Consider the following 19,672-nt stretch of genomic DNA (forward strand, 5'->3'; position numbering starts at 1 on the left):
TTCAAATTAGTTGCTTAGGTTCATTGTTCAATAATCAGTCATCCCATTTCTCATGTGAGCTAGAAATATAATTGAAATACAATTGAAGTTGCCTTCTGCTATCTTGATTTGGTAATCGTCAACTGGGTTTAACATTTAAGGTTCAACTGTCTTCACCTGTCATGAGAAGTTGGGTTTGACTGCTCGCAGCCTGGCAGCCTGGCAGCCTGTCAACCCGGAATAGTTCATTACCATACCAGAGGGGAAAGCATACCCAAGGATAATTATAGCCTGTGTCTCATGCAATTCTACCATGCTTTAGGCTCTCATATAAGTCTTAAGGTTAAGTGACAATCATATACATGTTTTTGAAGTCAGAGAAGCCATTTCATACTGATTTCTGAAGACTGGTTAGAGGTATTAGCCATGATGTAAAATGGATTAATTTCCCATTGGCTTTCATCATTTATTTGAAGTAGGCTTACTGAAACACACCTTGAGTAGTGGTAAGCCTTATTTAAAGGCCAATTAGTTGAAGAAGAAAGTAAGCTACTGGCGAACACATGTCACAAGACTTAAAATAGGCACTCATTTGTGTTCTTTAATCTTACAACCTAGTATAGAAATGCCTGACATCTTATTATAGGATAACCTTGTGTCAAAACCACTTACCAAAAATAAAACCCATAATACAGGTGAAATTATTTTATCAAGCAGTGGTCTGGTTTGTGAGAGCCTTCCGTTAAGTTCCACTAGGTGGCGGCATTGTAAAAAGAAACACCAAAAGTACATTCCTCAGACGGCATTTGAAGTTTAGACTGTGTCGAACTCTGCAATTATAGAAAGGGACATGAACCCGATATGGTGATTTGTGTTATTTCATGATTCCTGAGGAGGACATTAATTCAGTGTCAGGCCAAACCGTTCTGAGACACAGATAAACAATTCAGGGGGATAAATAAATCCTGGCCCCAGGTCTTCCCTACATCTTGGTGGCAAATGTCGAGTACATAGCTTGACTTAACCCAAGTCTTGGTGGTAAGACTCAAGATTCAACATTGATATTTACATGAAAAAAACGTATAGATCATGCTTTCCTAGTAAAAATGATGACAACTGGACATACTCTGTAAATAGGCAAGAAAGTTGGAGGTGGCAATATTCAGAGTCCCTCCAATCTTTTCAAGTTTCATACCAAGATAAGCTAAAGTGATCTGCACCAACTAGAACGAGACACACAACACAGGTCTAGATCCAGACACAACGTTTAATACATTTATTTTTCTACAAGAAAATGAAAACAAATCACTAAGATTAGAAAACAACCTTTTTCATAAAATGTCTTAACATTAAAGGCTAGAGCTATTACACAAGCAAGTGTAAAAAAGAAAAACACAAAATTAATATATAAAAAAAAAAAAAAAAACATCTAATCCACGAGTGGAAGCTATTATATCAGATGTCTCAGACTTGGAGCTTAACAGAGCTAAGGGAAGGTCAAAGCAACTATTTGTACAACACAGAAAACGGAGGCACCAAGAACAAGAACAGTGGAAGGAAATAAAAAGTTGTCGTTCTTTTATCTTCATGTACGATACACAGAACAGTCATGGGGTTTCTGCGCTTTTAGAAGCATGTGAGGATGCGGGTGTGTAAACTGGCGGAGACGGGGGAGGGGGGCCTCAAGGTCATGAAGACGCTCTCTTCTCCTCGTAGGGAGACTCATACACATCCATGGGGGGGCAGGTGCACACCAGGTGCTGGTCGCCATAGATGTCATCAATCCTGGAGATGCTGGGCCAAAACTTGTTCTCTGGCCTCACAAAGGGCTTGGGGTGGAAGGGAGGGAAGAGGTTATTGATCATATCACAAAATGTAAATATACATGTTGTGAGATTAAATCAAACGTGACATTAAAGTTATGGAAAGACTGTACGTCTAAAACCGTGTTCAGTGGAAGATTTGTGCCGATTGAAAGTTGGTAACTGTGACATGTGTGTGTGTGTGTGTGTGTGTGTGTGTGCACGTGCTGGGTGTTTGTGCCAGTGATTCTGGGACACTCACCAAGGGGAAGGCGGCAAATTCCCTGGAGTAAGGTCTGTCCCAGGTGGAGGAGGAGATGCAGGCCAGGGAGTGAGGGGCCATCTGTGGATGTGTACACACACACACACACACTTAGATGACAGCTTCCATTGCCACTTTCCTAATGCAGGATTTCACACGGGATTGAAGCCTACCAAGTGATGGACTGGACACAAAGACTGCAACCAAGACACACACACACACACACACAAACCAGGCCTGGCTGGTACCTTAAGGGGGTTAATACGCGAGTCCATCCTGCCTTCTTCGATTTCGGCTATTTCCTGTCTGATGCCCATGAGGGCGTCGCAATAGCGGTCCATCTCAGCCTTGTCCTCGGACTCTGTGGGCTCTATCATCAGGGTACCAGACACCGGCCACGACATGGTGGGGGCGTGGAACCCTGGGAGGGGGGAGAAGAGTATTTTTCATGTTAGAATGATAGGTTAGTATTCACACCTGCGTCTCTCATTTGAATGTTGGACATTCAGAAAATCCTACTCTTTGTACATTCATTGATACTCTATATCTAATGTATACCATGTTCATGATAACTATTAGGTGACCTCACCATAATCCTGCAGCCTTTTGGCCACATCCACTGCTTCTATGTTGGCCGTCTTCTTAAATGGTCTCACGTCCAAAATGAACTCATGAGCCACAAACCCTGTGGACCCAAACAATGACATCGGTAGATTTGCGGAGGACCTTCACCTCTTTACAAATGTGTCAAAAAACAAAACAAAAGGTAAACTGAGTGGAATAACACTTCCGGGTAAACATGTTTTACCTTTCCTGCCCTTGAACAGGATCTTGTAGTGGTTCTCCAGCCTCTTTGCCATGTAGTTGGCGTTGAGGATGGCCACTTCTGTGGCATGGACCAGGCCCTTGGATCCCATCATCTAAACAGGAGCACCAACACCCATTTAAAACACATCCAAAAGACCCCAACACAGACGACCTTGACTGTAATCAAGACTTTTCCCCTCCAGTTACTTCATCGTCTTCCAACAGGAAGGACCAACGGTTTCCTGAACTGGCCCCCTGTCTGAAGACAAGATGAGGAGTCTCCTGATCTTGCTTACCTTGATGTATGCCCAGGAGATGGGCAGGATGGCACTGGAGCCCCATGGGGCAGCACTGATGGTGCCCAGGGATCTGCTTGTGTTACCAGACTGCATGTTGACCACAGGGTGGGTGGGAAGGAATGGGGCCAAATGCTCCTTCCTGGTAACACAGATAGACATTAACATACTATTATTATAACGAATGCTAACAAACCACATTAAGAATGTTTATTTTCTGTATGATGGGAGTCTCATGGACTCAATGACAAGGTTTATGTTTTGGGATGTGTAGAACACTGTAAAACTGAACACATTCCTGGAAACAATCTACATTAACGTCCCACCGTGCTAGTGCAGACAAAACGCACATTTGAATCACAACAACGATATCCCCTGGTTCAGGATGAGGACACTTACACCCCGATAGGTCCCATCCCTGGTCCTCCACCCCCATGAGGAATGCAGAAGGTCTTGTGGAGGTTCAGGTGAGACACATCTGAACCGTAGTCTCCAGGACGACACACACCCACCTGTAGAGGGCAGAGCAGAGTTAGAGGCTGAACACCAGATGACATCCAGTAAGAAAACAGCCAACTGTTAGCTTCTTGCCCCTCAACATCTTTGTGAGCATTTGTCTGTATTCTTGTGTATTCCAAGCCAAAAAGAGATGGCCCAGGGCAAAATCAGGTCTGGGTAGGTTTCCTTGAGGTCTAACAACCCTCCACTGTGGACAAATAAGGAACAATTTTCCCATGATTTGGCCAAGCATGTGGAGGAGTACCAGTGTGAATGACATGAAACAAAGTTCCCTTCCAAGGTTCACACTCCTTGTATCAGGCGAGACATGCCTACACACACACACACACACACACACACTATCAGCCAGGAGGAGAGAAAGAGCACAGGAGGAGGACATGGAGGTGGGGGCCGTAGGTTGTCTGCCATTGGTGGAAGGAGGCCTGAGGTCATGACTGTTATCTACATATTTCAAACTTCAGCGATTCAAAGGTCACTGTCCTGCATTCCCATGGTACAGGAGGTCCACGTTAGACAGTAGTGCTACAAGACAACTTTATAACTTCTATGGATGGCTGCCAATAGCTTTGCACTTAACACTCGTCATCTTGATATTGAAAAGCTGTACTTGGCCGAAGAGGGGGGGGGGGGCGTTGAGTGCAATTTGTGAAGAGGGTGACCCTCATTTTGCACGTTGTCGTGTTTTTACAAGCCTGTCCAATCACGGTCCTGGAGAGCCACCGATCTCAAGGTGTTCAATCCAACTGGGATCCGGCAAACCAAATTCTAACAATCGGGTGGTTGACAAGAAACAAAAGGAGAAATTGTTTCCGTTCTCACCTGGGCGTTCATGTTGGCGCCGTCCAGGTAGACCTGCCCGCCGTTCTGGTGGATGAGGTCACAGACGTCACTGATGCTCTCCTCAAACACGCCAAAGGTGGAGGGGTACGTCACCATCATGGCCGCCAGGTTGGCCTTGTGTTTGTCCACCTGAGAGTAGGGGAACACGGAACGGATTACGAGACACCAAAACCCCTGGGTCGAATGTCCAGAATCCACCTCAATGAACGTCATCATACATAGTCACAAAGAAGACATTGTCCATGACAATGGCATGCTTTAGTATCCAATAGGTCAATTGCTTTTTGATGTCGATTGTATTGTTAATGTGTCTTACCAAAGCCTTGAGGTGTGCCATGTCAATGTTGCCGTCCTTGTCCACCTCTACAACCTGGACCTTCATGCCCGCCATCTGGGCACTGGCTGGGTTGGTGCCATGGGCCGACTTGGGGATCAGACAAACCTAACGGAAGTAGAACATGAAGAATATCCCTTCTGATTCGGAATATTTGCGTCTAACAATCATCGTTTCTTCTCATTCATGTGGACTGTCTTGGCGCCGGCGAACCGTTGCATGACTGAAAAAACTGGTGTTGAACTGGCTTATTTGCAGGTCATTGACAGATTTGACACCTTATTAGGGAGATGTGCTCCTGGTAGCATTGCCACACAAGGCCACAGAGGAAAGACTTGTGTGTCCACGTTAGGTCACGTTTACAAAGCTAGCACTTTCCACAGTGACTTGTTCCCAAAGTCTTAAAAAACACCAAATATGGATTCTTGAAATGAAATGACCTTCAGAAAGACTACGGCGGCTTCGCTCTTATTTGCACAACCTCTCACAGTTTGGACCTTGGCTGTTTCCATGCATCATGCCACGATCGAAGATGTGCTTATAAGGGAGTTGTTAAAAGAAAACCAAAAAATGCTAGAACAGGAAAGCTCCTTGAGCAATCTAATCTCTGGTGTTGTCTATCACATTCCTATCTCCACATGTGCTCAAGCCGCCGACATGCAGCACAATGACACTCAGGTGGTGCTGTTAAACTTTGCCAGAGTAATTTACAGAACCTGGATCACTGGTCCCATAGAATGACTTTCTTTTCTTTCCTGTCTGACATCTTCCATGTCAATCATTGCCAGCTTTACAACTCATTTCAGCAGATATGAATAGTGGCTGATATGAATAATAGCTGACGGGAGCATTTAAGAACCGTTGTTATTCTACAGGATGGAACTTACTGTTCGGTGGGTTTCTCCCTTTGAGTTCAGATAGGCTTTTATGGCTGCCAGCCCGGCATACTCTCCCTGGGCACCACTGGAAAACAAAGTTTAGAGTATTAAGTAAAAGTCCTTTCTCAGCAATCAAGCCTACAAGGAGTAAAGGTCAGTCTGTAGGCTTTACAAATAGATATATAGATAGTAATACTCTATAAATACAATCTTTCCAAATAAATGTGTCACTTGTAACTCACTGCTCATTAGCCTATCACTGCTAGTAAGTAATAGGGAACTTCCGGTTCCCTGCTACATGTTCCAAGACAGTGATCTGGAACATTTATCTCCTACCAAAGGACAACACCTAGGGGCCTATTAAACCCCCCAGAGGCAGGAGAACCTCCTGGGGAGCTCCAAGCAAGGTTCCCTACTCTTGTTCTTTACCTTGAGCTGTATACATCTGTTTTTTGTGTGTTGACATATATTGGGCTTTATGCCCTTTATAAAAACTGAAAAAAAAGAAGAAAAAAAAGGCTATTCAAATACAACTTGATTGAATGCAATCAAACCAAGGAGGAATCCATTGTCTGTTGCATATCATCAAATCAATATTCTCCAGGGGATTGGGGCCAGTGCTCGTGGTGGGAGGATAGGTGGAAGCGGTCTTGCCTGTTGGGTTGAAAGGAGATGTTGTCATAGCCTGTGATCTCACACAGGTCCCTCTCCAGCTGTCTGAAGAGCTGTTGATACCCCTCGGCCTGATCCAGGGGCACAAACGGGTGCACGTTGGCAAACTCCTTCCAGGTGATGGGCTGAGAAGAGAGAGAGAGAAAATAGAGAGAAGAGAGAGACAAACGTGAGAAGGAAAGAGAGGGGAAAGAATGGGTTAGGGAGAGGGAGGGGAAAATTCTGAAAACACATGGCCCAAAGCCCTTTTACCTACAAAGATATGGCTATCGATATATTATCCAATATAAAATGTAATTAAATAAAGTCTAGCCATAAACATAATGAACTCACCATCAGCTCTGAAGAACTGTTTAGCTTCATGGTGCACGAGCCCTTGAATAGAATAGAAACAAAGTCATGTTTTTCAAATCAAATCCATTTTCATTTGTATAGGCTTCTCTACCTGCAATGTCACAAAGGGCCTCCGTTGATGCCCACAGATTACGGACTCTTTGGCCCCGTTATCGGGCCTTATCTGCAGTGTGACAGACTCACCAGTGGGATCATGCTGTGAACCAGGGAGATGTCCTTGTTCTCCAGGCGCTTCATATAGCGCACGATGTTGGTCTCAGAGTGATAGCTGTTATGGGACATACAGAAATAGACGTCACCTTTGGACTCCAAATCTCGGTTCTATAATCACCAAAACGATTAAGTATCAGTGTCTATTTGACGTGCTTAATCGCAGGGTTATGTCACGATTGGGGTGCAGCACAACGTCGAAAAGGCTTTAACAGTCCTTGAATTGTTATACATTAAGAAGATACTTTCACCCAAAGCGCCTCACACACAAGTGCATATTAGGAAGTTCAGCCGATAATCAAGGATCAGAAGTATGATATCGTAAGATCAGATGAATGGCCACACTGAAACTGGTGTTTGGCCAACAGGCCATGACATCGTCATGGACGTTATCGCATCTAAAACCACAGCCTGCTCTTTGCAAACTGCCGCTTGCTACTGTTGGGAAAAGGAGGTAGCGTTGCATGGCATGGACGAACCTGTTGAACACGGTGTGCGAGAGGTACTTGCTGGTCCTCTTGAAAGGACTTCCCATGATGCCCTTCACCCTCTCTCCCATCTTCTCAGCAATCAGCTCCTGAAAAGTGGGACGCATAGATACATTTACATGTAATATAATGTGTCATTTCCATTTAAAATACACTTTTTATCCAATGCAATTTACAAGCGACTGGACATTTGAACCTGAAACTCTTTGATCTGCATTCAAATGCTATAACACTGAGCTATCCATATCCTTATAAAAACAAATATTTGAAATGAAAATGTTTATGCAATCTGAATCATATTTTATAATATTGTATTGGGAATGTTCACAGGTCTTGGAGAGATCTCATCTCTCATCTGCGTGGCGTGTCAAAACCTACAGCTGAAGACTCGCATCCAAAGACCCAGAGCAGGTCGTCCAGATCCCTCTCGGTCACTGTCTCATCCAGAGACACACCCAGCTGTCACGAAACAAAAACACAGGTCACCTCCACGGCTCCACCAGCCCCTCCCCCCTCCACTGCTCTGAGGGCAACACCTGACAGTCTACAGACACCTTCTAGCTTATGTGCCTGTGTATGTATATTATAACCTGACAAAGAACACAATCATTCCCTGATCCTAGTCACCAGGTAACATTTGATTTATTTAGCAGACACTTTTATCCAAGTGGTCCGGAGTATTGACAACACAGCAGAAGATCAAGCATAAGGAAGTGGAGGGGACACGCGTCCCTACGGCGACACACGTGCGCGTCTACATTCGCGGAGCCTCACCACTCCCTCGCTGAACACCCGCAGGTTGATCTCCCGCTGCACCGCCCTCTCCAGGATGTCCTTGGCCGCCACGCTGCAGTTGATCTTCAGCGTGTCGAAGAACATGTCGCTGTGCAGTCTGTGTCCCGCTCGCCTCAGACCTGATTCACGTGGGAGACGAACAAGAAATGAAGAGAAATCAAAACACTGCTCGGAAAATATTCATCGTATTATTTTTGCGCACTTCTGTTCCTTGATCTTCCGACTCTTCTACTTTCTATAGACACCGTTTATAAAATCGCTTTGGATGAAAGTTTCTGCCAAAGGAATAAGCTGATGAGAGGTGATCCATGCTTAGGTCAGGTTTCAGGGTTTTATATCCATCTACCTTCAGCCAGTATGAGGGCAGCATTGTGAGTCCTCTCTGCGATGTGCTTCAGACCCTTGGGCCCATGGTACACCCCAAACATGGCGGCCATATTGGCCAGAAGTGCCTGTAAGAGATGCAACGAGAGAGCATCTGGTAAACCGCTCAAATCAGTCAGTTCACTTATTTTCATCGAGTTGAATACAAAATACCCCTTAACAGGCATCTTGTCCTGCATCTTGGGTGTTAAGTGTGGTGGTACCTGTGCAGTACAGATGTTGCTGGTCGCCTTGTCTCTGCGGATGTGCTGCTCCCTGGTTTGCAGGGCCAGGCGATACACCTCCTTACCTGCTGCATCCCTGCAGGACGACCACAAAACAACCCAATACATCAATCAGCTCCATGCCCGAGTCATGTTTCCAACACGTTTTTTCACCCCATTAGAAGCCACATGCCTTCCCAATGGGAAGAGCAGTGACTGGAACGTGTCAGTCAGTCGATCAACGTCAATCCCGGGCCAACAACGGTCGCCGGCGTTCTCACCTGGTGACTCCGACCATCCTGCCGGGCATCATCCTGACCAGGCTGTCCCTGACGGAGAAGAAGGCAGCGTGGGGGCCACCGTAGCAGAGCGGGACGCCAAACCTCTGGGAGCTGCCCAGGGTGATGTCCACGCCAAACTCCCCAGGGGGACGCAGTACGCAGAGGGCCAGCAGGTCCGTGGCGCAGCAGGCTAGGGCCTACACAAAGGTGAAAGGTTTAGCCCTCCCTCTTGAGAACTGGGAACCGTTGACAGAAAGTGTACTCCCCCCCCAAAACAATTTTTTTACATGAGGCACTGCCACCATTTTGTATGTCTATTTGACCTCAGCTTAGTCACTACATTCATATGGTAATGTTGCGCTTTAATCAGTCCTCCTTCTTACCCCTCCCTTGTGAGCACGGTCCACTAAAGCGGTGAAGTCCTCCACCCTCCCGTCGGTATCTGGGTACTGGAACAACACTCCGCTCACATCCTTCCCACTGAAGTCCATCTCGTGAGGCAGCTTCAGCTCAGTCTTCACCCCGATATAACTGCCAGTGAAGAAGAAGAGGTGGCGTCAGAGGGAGGATAGCACCTTGGTATGGAATTCTGACATTGGTGAATGAGTGAAGCCCTTATGGAGAATGGAGCATTATTTATTTCCTTTTATGAACGATAAATCGTTGTGTTTTTGTTTTATTGCATACTTGGCTCTGGTCTGCACCACTGCAATGGTCTGAGGGTGGCAACGTGGGTCAATGTAAAACGTCCTCCTCTTGTTCTGTCTGTGGGGAACGTGCAGGAAGAAATGAGTCGCGTTCATCTTCCTTATGGTTAAGAGTTGACAAACATGGTATGGTCAGCAGTAGTACTTGAGAACCAGCGGGTTAGCTACCTGTGGCAGAGCTGCATGGCCTCTGCTGCGGCTGTGCCTTCATCCAGGAGGGAGGCGTTGGCCACTGCCATGCCGGTTATGTCGCAGATCATGGTCTGGTAGTTGAGGAGAGACTCCAGGCGACCCTGAGCAACCTCAGGCTGATAGGGAGTGTACTGGGTCACCCTGGTCAGACAAGGACACAGATAGACACACTTAAACATCAGAATGTTTGAACCGTGCAGGTCATTGATGAATCATGGGACTTGAGGGATGGCGAGTTTGGGGATAATGCATGCCCTAATACGCTCAAAGTAGTTCATTATTTTACTTGGGATACGTCTTAATTCTCTGCTTGGCTGGAACTGGATAAAAACGAATCACAAGATCCTGCACATGAGGAGGTTAATCAATTCAGGACAAATCTAAACCAGGCACTTGAGATTCAGTCACAAGTTTGACAATTAACAGCAAGCTATTCTGCAGTACAGAAATTGCTAAAATGACCAGCAGAACCCTTTCAATTGGCCGACAATGCAACTGCAGAAGTGGCTAAAACTGCTGACTATTCACGTAAAAGTCTTCTGTGTGACTTTGTATCTGTCTCGGCAGTAGTTCAATTATCCTTGCTGTGAGTGTGTGAGATCTATTCTGTACAAATAATAATGTACTTATAGCATAGGCTTTCATCTAATAAAGTTCAAGGGGGATATGAACCTGCGATCCATTGACCTGCAGTCAAATGCTTTAACCACTGAGCTTTACCTACTGTATCCCCTGTTCTAGCAAGTATACTCACCATCCTGAGTTCTCCAGCAGGTTTCTCTGTATAGGGGGCGGTACAGAGCAGTTGTAGTAGCCCATCCCAATGTAGGACCTCCACACTGCGTTCTTAGACGCAATCTTCTGAAGAGACTCCAGAACTTCATTCTCACCTACAGAAACAATACATAATTTACACAAAACATAAAAAGCATATGTGCAAAATTTAGAAGAGTTCTTCTAAATTCTGAGAGACTTTCAGTGTTTTGTTGAGGCAAATTCTGTCTGCTGTGTATTATTGTGGCGAGGAAGAATGTACATTGTCTATCCATTTCTCAAATGCAGTTTGTGACATGATAAATATTAACTAATATTTATGGACTTGTTTCTGATAAATGGTTATTCAGCCCAATTTCCCTCTGCTGGAAGAGAGTTCTGCCAATGCAATCCGAGGCACTGAGATTCCTCAGGCGTTTCTTTGCTGCTTAGCAACTCACTCGGCAAGGAATGGACAATACAACTAGTTGGAAACAAGGGTCTATGTTCAACAAGGGAGGTCTTCACGTCAGTTATGGTAGATAGTAGACAATGAACCCCTTTTGCAGTGCTTAAAATGACTGACGGCACAGACTGTGGAAAATGTTCCTTTATGTTTCAAAACAAACTTGTCGATTTAGACCCAGGGAGTAACACTTGGTATATCTGAAAAATGTAACTTTCATTCAAAAACAGGTGAACTGATGTTAATCTGAGTCCACACAGAAACAGAGCTGGAACATGCTTCACTGGTGGAGACAGTTTTCCCAGGGTCCCCGAGTTCCTCAGAGCAAAAAGAAAAGCCTGATTCAGAGCCATCCAGCACATCTATTGTTGGGTGGAGAATCCCTCACTGGCTTAGCTAACCAAACCCCTCCAGAGCTGAACAAGCAAAAACTAGTGTGACCTCTCCAGTCCAGTCCAGAGCTCGTTATACATAAAGGAGCTTGATCTCTGATCTCCCTGTCCACAGGAGGCGCTCCGTCTCCTGCCAGGCCATGGTTATAAACGAGAACATTTACTTCATTGGTCTGCTTGGACAAATAAAATAACTTCTGTCACAGAGGCAGGTGAACTGAAGTTGGTATTGAAAGAAAACCAAGCCTCTGGGATCCATTCAACTAACAAGTACCTCTGAATCGCCTTTTAAGCTTCTTGGATCAGGCAACTGTTTTGAATAGCAACATCTCAAAAAAATAATTGAGTGTGCTGTGGTTCCTGAGGTATTTTATTTTATATTACACCTGCCCAATAGGACAGCAGAGTAAGTAAGCGGTGTAACCACTAAGGGGATTCACTTCATTCCTGTTCAGTCAGGCAATGAGGCCCAGTGTGCTTAACATAAAGGTATACAAATATTGTTTACATGATAAATAGGATGAGTTGGGCATGATTAAACTTGCTGCAATATACATGATCAAATCTGTACAACCGTTTACAGAACATGGGTAAATGTTGATAAGAGAAGGTACAAGTAGGAGTAGTATTTGTGTAAATTACAAATATGGTGTGTTGTTGTTAGCAAACAAACTAATTATTATTTTGTAATTGATTAACTAGTAATTCTCAAACGATGTCATGTCTGTAAGCTATACAAAAACGAACTTCAATAGGTAAGCTAATTCAATTTAAGTAACCTACAATAAAAACGTAGGCTATTTATCTTCCTTAAGTAGGCCTACATGATTTCCTATTGATTTACAGCCTACAAACTCCCATGTTTGTTTAATTATTTGTTTGTGTTATTTCTATCGTTTTCCCCTCCCTCTAACAGAACATGTTTTATTACACATTATGTCTTGCTCTTCTCGTGCATGTCTGGTCTGGATTGTTCAGCGTTATGTCAGAACTACGTTTCGTAAGTGTTTTGGGGACAATAAAACCATCAGTGATTGTAAAACGTTTCAAAGGTCCTTCACTTTTCTTAAAGTGCTTAAAAACACAATTGGCTACCATTCAATGCAAAATGTACCCATATAAAAAAAATTGTAATATGAAAGCCCATATATCAGCAAAATTGCACATTTTACGAATATCGTGTGGCACGTTTGAACATTTCATTCGACTGTGATGTAATGTTAACGCTATAACCAGATTGAACTGGACTTGAGACAGGAGCTCAAGGCTGAACTTTACACTCCAATTGCCATCCTATTAGCATCGGCTTCCCAACAGGAGATTGGTGCTGCTCGTTGAGTTTCGCAAAAACAACTCCAAATATGTTCAAAGGAAGACTTAACGAGGAGCGCTTCAGTATGGCACACAATGGAAGAGCAACCTACATTTCAACCATGGTGTGGCTTGATTTACGCCCGTATCATGGCAAAAAACGACCAATGCACAGAATAAGATGCATTATTTTACACAAAATAGAGGCTGATACATTTAAGAAATCAATGTTATGGACTAGGCTACATAGATAAATGGGTAGATTTAAACCTTTCGAACACATTTTTACTGAGGACAGGTTTTTTAAATAATTGTGAAAAAGAAACTTACAAAGTGGATCATCCATTTTCATACTTTTCTTAATACTGATGGACGCCGGAACTGTATTTTCTATCAACTGAGCGATGGACTGGAAAGAGAAAATAGGATAGTTATTAAAATGACAAATATTTAAAGTTTCCCCTTTTCTGTCTCACCATACTTTGCACATCTTACATTAACAATTAAAAAAACTATTAAGATTCTGATGACACTGGTTATAAACAAAGAACAGCTATTTTCTATATACATTATGAAAATGTTTGGGCACATTACCTCAAGTCCGAGCGTATCCAGCATCTCTCTTTTCTCTTTGTCACCTGGACCAATATGTCTCTCGGCAAAATCATCATGTCTTGGCAGAAGTCTTTCAATCTGTCGGGAAGAAGTGAAGGCTGCAGATGTCCGTAGACCCCGAACTGTTGCGGAGGCAGCAAGATTTTGGCTTCTACACAACAGAAGTTTTCCAAATGCGTGGTTTTTACCACTTAAACGTCTGCAATGTGCATGGGGATTCACCGACTTGGCGAAGATGATTCCCCAAGACTTTGCACAGCTTTGCATCTTGAGATCCCTATATGATCTGTTTAGAAAGGAATCCTTCCCCCTGCTCTCAAATGAATCACCCCGAGACTGATGTGAATTCTCCACAATGCTCTGACAACTACTTTAACCGCTGAGTTTATTCACCGCCCAGTTGCATAAGAACTGACCAATCGATAAGTGAGATGTCGCTGACGCTCTGACGAGCCCCACTCAAACAGCTGCATAACTTTCTCACGTGGCCTCTATGTCTTAAACTAAGGAACAACACTGTAAGAGAATAGCCATAATTGGATCGGGTGTATTAAACTAATGGGAAAGGACAATTAAATGTATCATTATAGAAGCAATATTCGATAGCTCTGCCAAGTGATATGATGGGCCACTAATAATTGGACAAGAACACTGGGTAACAAAAAGACTACAAGATCCTCGAATATCAAGAAAACGAGTTGAAATCAAAACGAGTGATCGTCTTTTACATGAGCTTTGATTCATGTTCATCCCTTTCACATCGACGTATCAAAGTAATGTCTCTTGTTGCAAGAAACAGGGTGATATGGCTCCACCTACAGTAGCCCTCCAAACACTTTGTTCTACCTAGGCAGTCATCCATTCTGTGAAATAAATGAATAGGCTACAATATTTTGACAATATTGCATAATAACCCCGGACTAGAATTCACGCATACACTAGGAATTTAGATTGTACTTCGGAAATGTGCTCCTTTGAAATGTTTAAGAGTGGGTGTTGAAGGCTCCTACTGAATTAAACATACATACCTAGGTGAGGTCCTATCTTGCATGCTCACAATTGTACAAACCCCGTCACTTAACATGATCATGATACACACATTGGGGTATACTAATAGGTAGAATTGTATTGTTGCTATACAGGTACAGATTGATTCAATCTGGAAATTCCTGCAATGCTTTGCTTTCTTATCAGCAACCAACAGGAATTATTTTCATGCTAGTCACACGTGGAATGTCTGATAACAGTTACAGTCCGAATAGGAAAAATAAATACTGGTCAAAATCTATATAAGCCTACGTGCTCCCTCAAGTCAATGCATTCTTCACACACATCTCTAATATGGAACCCATCCACTGGCTGTTTGAGCAGCATCCATTTCTGATGTATCAAGTCTTTTCAGTTCCCTTTGCATTTATATTCTACGGTTTGTCCAGAGAGGGATATCTGTCCTTGGCAAACAGGTCTGTATGTTCCCCTATCTATCCTTGATCTAATGTAACATGCTATCAAACGGACACTATGAAGCTGAATGTGGATGACATTGGCAGGCATGTGTTCCTGGCGTTGGGTGGATGCACCCTGGCTGTCGTCAGTATGGGTGTGTACAGTCTGCTCTTGTTTGCTTCCACCGGGGTATTCCTGCTTCTGGTGTGTTCACTAAGCCCTGCACACGTCCATCCATGGATGTTTGGAGTGCAGATGTCCTGGCAAACCCTCTGGCACCTTTACATGCAGTACCGAGAATACTATCTCAACGAGACCACTCATGTCAGGTACTATTCTTCATGTCATATCGACGGTGCTATATTCGCTTGGTAATATATATATTTTGGATTGTACTTGATAAGTTTACCATCCTACATTGTAATACCACTTGTATTCGTCCAATTGAGCAGCACAAAAGCATTATTGAACTCACAAATGACTGAATCGTGCAACTAAATCTGTGATGAATCTGCATGATTGTTTGCCCTCTCAGGTTTCTCTTATCGGTGTCCTCTCTGATGTTAATAACTCAGAGAATGAGCTCAGTGTCTGTGGACGTTCAGGAAGGCAGAGTCAGGATGCCATCTGGGCCAGCACCCCTGGGCAGGGCCTGGGCTCTCCTCCCCCTCCTCAGCTACATGTTTAACTTCACAACCCTGCTTGGTGGACCCTTACAATCCTACCGTCAGTTTGTGTGTTGTGTGGAACAGATTGACTGCAGGCCACCTCCACACCCTCTGCGAGTCGTCTCCTTGAAGGGTGTTCAGGTCTTCTCACTGGAATGCCTCAGAAGCTTTCTAACTCGTCTCCTCAGAGCCAGTGCTGGAGAACTACCACGCTGCAGTGTTCTGGGTGGCGTCGTGTGGGCCTGGGGACTGGCATTAGCACTGAGGACCAGGTACTATTCACACTGGAAGGTCAGCGAGTGCCTTAATAACGCAGCCGGATTTGGCTTCAGGGGAACCGGCACCGAAAACTCCCTAACTTTGTGGAGCGGGCTGTCAGACGGCGACCTCTTGACCACAGAGATGTCTTGTAGGGTGTCTGTGTTTGCACGACGGTGGAATGCCACCACCGCTGCCTGGCTACGTCGGCAAGTTTTCGACCGATGCAGAACTTCCCCTATAATGATGACTTTTGGCTTTTCAATACTGTGGCATGGTCTGCACCCCGGCCAGTTTGTTGGATTTCTAATCTGGGCTTCTGCAGTGAAAGCAGATCACCAGATACACCCGCACTTAAAGACTAGACTTACATCAACTTGGAGAAAATTGGGGTACGCTGGGCTGGGTTGGATGCACACTCAAATTGTGATTACATGTGTTGTTATTGCTGTTGAGCTTCGAAGCTTTTCGTCTTTGAGATTGCTCTATGTGACATACATTGGTGTTTTCCCCTTTCTTTTCATATTGCTCTGCATCGTGGGAAATGCCATTGATTTACTTTTAGTATTTTATGGGCGGCTACTTGATTCACAACCACATACTGAAGATGTACGCCTAACATGACGTAATTTAGGATGACTATCGACAGTAAATATTGAGAAAAAAACATTGAATTTGTAAATTAAAAACTATTGCTCTGATTGAGCTTTATTCAGTGGCTATACACCTTGTTGTCATGTATAACATAAATAGGTCATGCACCAGAAATAAATAACTGTAGAGCTTTCTGCACAATTGGCTGTGTTCATTGTAGTTACTCATTTTGCAATAATGTCTCTCTTCTTTCTTTCCACAAATTGCCAGCGACTATTCCCAGAAACAGCAGCAGTCCAAGGTTTCTGTTTGACACAAATTTCTTCCAGCAGTCCTCTGGTTTGTTGATGTCCAGTGTGTAAATCTGTATGAAAGAGAAAAATGCACAAAACCGTCATTTGAGTTTTTATACATGAACATTTAGCCTTCCTTGTACATACAGTGCAGTCCTGCCATTATCATATTTTAAAGGAAACTCATAATTTGACGTGCTGCACATAACATCACGTCTCCTACCTGGTGAGTAAGGTGAACGGCTACTGTGGAGAGCACAGCGTAGTAAGGTAGAGTCTGGTCAGCATTGACTCCAGCCATTACCAGCCCTGACATCATGGCCACCATGAAGCCACTCAACCATGGCTTGGTTTGTTCCTGAAACCTCAACGCCGTGGACTTCACCCCTATTTTGATGTCATCATCTTTGTCCTAGTTACAAGAGAAAATAGAACGACTCAAAACAGGTAGCCTCATGTTAACTGTGTATTGTTAGCAATTAGTGTCCCATTAGTGTCAAGAATGAAACATCCTGCAAAGCACAGCTTGGAATGTTAACGTTCTAAAGTAGCTACATGCTAACAGCACGCTAACAGCATGCTAACAGGCTGACTGCTTCAGTCACCTGGTGGGCATAGATGGTGTCGTAAATCAGCGTCCACATCACTCCTGAGAAGTACAGGGGCAAGCACACTGACCAATCACAGGCGCCGGTCACAGCTGACCAACCAAGGAGTGCTCCCCAGTTGAACGTCAGTCCTGGTACAAAAGAAAACACAACACAATAGGGACAAAGCCCCAAAGTCCAATTGTAAAGGGGAGTGCTGTTATTTGATAACAATAGCAAACAACGCAGGCAGAGACATACCCAGTACCAGCTGTGGCCAGTAGGTAATCCTCTTCATCAGTGGATAGGTTAGGACCAGAGAAAGGGAAGCAACCCCAAGGGCTATGCTGCAAATGACAGAATAAAGACAGTAAGAGTGGCAATCCATGAACAAGGAGGTTCCAATGTATTTGCTGAAACCACTTTGGCTGCAAAACTCTGTTTCACATTGCACTGTACAGTCAATTTGAAGGAAAAAATAGTGTATCAATGTATCCGATGCTTTGATCCAAAGCAACCGATGGTACAGGGAGGATTTAACTTTCAACCTCTTGTTTGCAGTCAAGTGCTATACCCTTGTAAAACGACTCGCAACAAGGCCAAGTGCACTTGTTAGTGGGACTGGATTACCTGTAGTAATTCAGGCAGAGCAGGACTCCTAGTGCCAAAGAGAGCTGCCCTCCCAGGAAGACCAGAGCCTGAAACTGAGAGACCTGACCAGAGGCGATGGGTCGAGTAGCTGTCCTGGACACCTGTATACACCAAAACATGGACCAGTTGCAAATCTGATAAGAACAGTATAACAACCAGAGGGTTGAGATATTGTAGGTACTGATTTTGTAATACTGTTAGTGTAACAATCATGTTTTGGCTGCTTGCAGTGTTTGGGACTACCTCGTTGTTATGATCAGTGACCTATGCTCTTTTGTAAAGCTCTCTCTTGGAAGTCGCTTTGGATAAAAGCGTCTGCTAAATGCATAAATGTAAATGTAAACAAATACAGTGGGTGATTTGCTGTGTATATGTAACCTTTTTGTCAAAATCCTTGTCCCACATGTCGTTGATGGTGCAACCAGCTCCTCTCATTAGCAGAGCGCCAGTGCCGAACAAGGTGAGCAGGCCCAGGTGAGGGAGGCACCCTGGGTCCGCGGCAAGACCAATGCTCCATGTACAAGGCAGGTACAACAGCCATGTTCCTACAATAAACAGCCATTTCACAGACACTGAATGTTAGTTCAAGCAAAGCTTACAGTAAGCATATATTTACACAAGAATAAGTCATGATATGAATAGACTTCCAAGACATTCCACCCAATCGTTTTCTTTAAGCCTAGTACTTCACAGAAGTCAATGCCACATTATGTATACACTGTTCAGACTTACTACTTGGCTTACTGACCAATTGGCTTATCAAGGCGCATTAATCGGAGGTATGGCTGCACGGCTGCTGGAGCAGAGTTTACAATCCCAGCAGCTGAAAAGCTGAACTGTCTTTTCCCACATGGTGCAGTGTCCCATCTGGTCAAGGGATGTAACCACGACCGCTGGCTGTGAAAGACTCGTTTCAAAACGCTTGTATCCAAGTGTGAAGATAAGTCAGTCTTTTTATCTTTCTTAAGAAAACTGGAAGACAGGGCAGGTAGATAAGACTGGCAGCTTTCATGGTGTATCCTTCTCAAGGTGTTTAATGTGAGCCGAGTGGCAAACCGAACAGGGTTCATCTCTCTCTCGCTCCACGGTCAGTCATGCCCTGAAACACAAGGCATTTGAAACATGGTGTTCGCTTATTGGTTAACAAATAATGTGCTTTGTCATGAAGGACTCACAAACAAAAGGAAAGCGTTGCATGCTCATGACATTTCTTTGGTGCTTCACGTGAACAATTAAATGAACGAACGTGTGACACCTCGCACATCGTGCCAACACAAGAAGAGTATTTCAAGGCTAACCTGTGTCACTTACATTGTAGGAATAGCAGCTTGTCTGAGACTGTATCAAAAAACACAACCTTAAGTTCAAGCTTGTGAAATAAAGACTGCCTAAACACAGGGAGTTTGTGGAGGCTTCGGTCAGTGTGAATACGTGGGTTTTCATTAGTGACAGAAGCAAAAACGTTTAGAAATGCATACCTTATACTCGATAATTTCCTGTCACAATGACAGTAGGTACGTCAGGTAAAATGTTCCGTCGGGAACCGTTATACAATTTGGTGTTCTGCCACTGCCGCCCCACGTGTAGTTTATCATAACAGTCGTCATGGTTTGGATTGTATACATGGAAAATCTA

General features: G+C 44.1%; 3 protein-coding genes across 4 annotated transcripts; 1 reads left to right on the top strand and 2 right to left on the bottom strand.

The window, feature by feature from the left end:
- Positions 1–1,228: 1,228 nt before the first annotated feature.
- On the bottom strand, positions 1,229–13,881 carry gldc (glycine dehydrogenase (decarboxylating)). The gene is made up of 25 exons (XM_084695085.1): positions 13,520–13,881; positions 13,256–13,334; positions 10,758–10,893; positions 9,980–10,144; positions 9,792–9,869; positions 9,488–9,635; positions 9,105–9,301; positions 8,824–8,920; positions 8,583–8,688; positions 8,216–8,355; positions 7,820–7,900; positions 7,433–7,530; positions 6,927–7,011; positions 6,723–6,764; positions 6,372–6,514; positions 5,727–5,802; positions 4,822–4,947; positions 4,485–4,634; positions 3,546–3,658; positions 3,147–3,288; positions 2,852–2,963; positions 2,633–2,728; positions 2,292–2,464; positions 2,044–2,124; positions 1,229–1,808 (listed from the first exon to the last, which is right to left on the bottom strand). The coding sequence occupies exons 1-25, from the start codon at positions 13,805–13,807 to the stop codon at positions 1,668–1,670; spliced, it is 3,093 nt and encodes a 1,030-aa protein (XP_084551211.1). The 5' UTR covers positions 13,808–13,881; the 3' UTR covers positions 1,229–1,667.
- Positions 13,882–14,881: 1,000 nt separating this feature from the next.
- Positions 14,882–16,536, top strand: mboat4 (membrane bound O-acyltransferase domain containing 4). The gene is made up of 3 exons (XM_084695330.1): positions 14,882–15,003; positions 15,091–15,315; positions 15,522–16,536. The coding sequence occupies exons 1-3, from the start codon at positions 14,882–14,884 to the stop codon at positions 16,534–16,536; spliced, it is 1,362 nt and encodes a 453-aa protein (XP_084551456.1).
- Positions 16,537–16,586: 50 nt separating this feature from the next.
- coq2 (coenzyme Q2 4-hydroxybenzoate polyprenyltransferase) lies at positions 16,587–19,643 on the bottom strand. 2 transcript variants are annotated; one of them, XM_084694375.1, is made up of 8 exons: positions 19,516–19,643; positions 18,786–19,136; positions 18,416–18,582; positions 18,017–18,138; positions 17,648–17,733; positions 17,405–17,538; positions 17,023–17,211; positions 16,587–16,870 (listed from the first exon to the last, which is right to left on the bottom strand). In XM_084694375.1, the coding sequence occupies exons 2-8, from the start codon at positions 19,105–19,107 to the stop codon at positions 16,727–16,729; spliced, it is 1,164 nt and encodes a 387-aa protein (XP_084550501.1). In that variant the 5' UTR covers positions 19,108–19,136; positions 19,516–19,643; the 3' UTR covers positions 16,587–16,726. The 2 variants fall into 2 exon arrangements, with proteins under 2 accessions (XP_084550501.1, XP_084550500.1); XM_084694374.1 differs by having other exon boundaries at positions 19,349–19,518.
- Positions 19,644–19,672: the final 29 nt, after the last annotated feature.

Source organism: Hypomesus nipponensis, chromosome 28, assembly GCF_054491055.1.
Source record: "Hypomesus nipponensis isolate SF chromosome 28, ASM5449105v1, whole genome shotgun sequence".
Classification (NCBI taxonomy): domain Eukaryota; kingdom Metazoa; phylum Chordata; class Actinopteri; order Osmeriformes; family Osmeridae; genus Hypomesus; species Hypomesus nipponensis.

Coding starts and splice junctions, on each gene's coding strand:
- gldc (XM_084695085.1), bottom strand. CDS start 13,807: ATGCAAAGCTGTGCAAAGTCTTGGGGAATCATCTTCGCCAAGTCGGTG. Junction 13,335..13,519: donor TGGATACGCTCGGACTTGAG/GTAATGTGCCCA, acceptor TTCTCTTTCCAG/TCCATCGCTCAGTTGATAGA. Junction 4,635..4,821: donor TGGCACACCTCAAGGCTTTG/GTAAGACACATT, acceptor CCCTACTCTCAG/GTGGACAAACACAAGGCCAA.
- mboat4 (XM_084695330.1), top strand. CDS start 14,882: ATGGAACCCATCCACTGGCTGTTTGAGCAGCATCCATTTCTGATGTAT. Junction 15,004..15,090: donor TATCTGTCCTTGGCAAACAG/GTCTGTATGTTC, acceptor TGACATTGGCAG/GCATGTGTTCCTGGCGTTGG. Junction 15,316..15,521: donor AACGAGACCACTCATGTCAG/GTACTATTCTTC, acceptor TTGCCCTCTCAG/GTTTCTCTTATCGGTGTCCT.
- coq2 (XM_084694375.1), bottom strand. CDS start 19,107: ATGAACCCTGTTCGGTTTGCCACTCGGCTCACATTAAACACCTTGAGA. Junction 18,139..18,415: donor ACAAGGATTTTGACAAAAAG/GTTACATATACA, acceptor TGGTGTATACAG/GTGTCCAGGACAGCTACTCG. Junction 17,539..17,647: donor CTGGCCACAGCTGGTACTGG/GTATGTCTCTGC, acceptor CTTTTGTACCAG/GACTGACGTTCAACTGGGGA.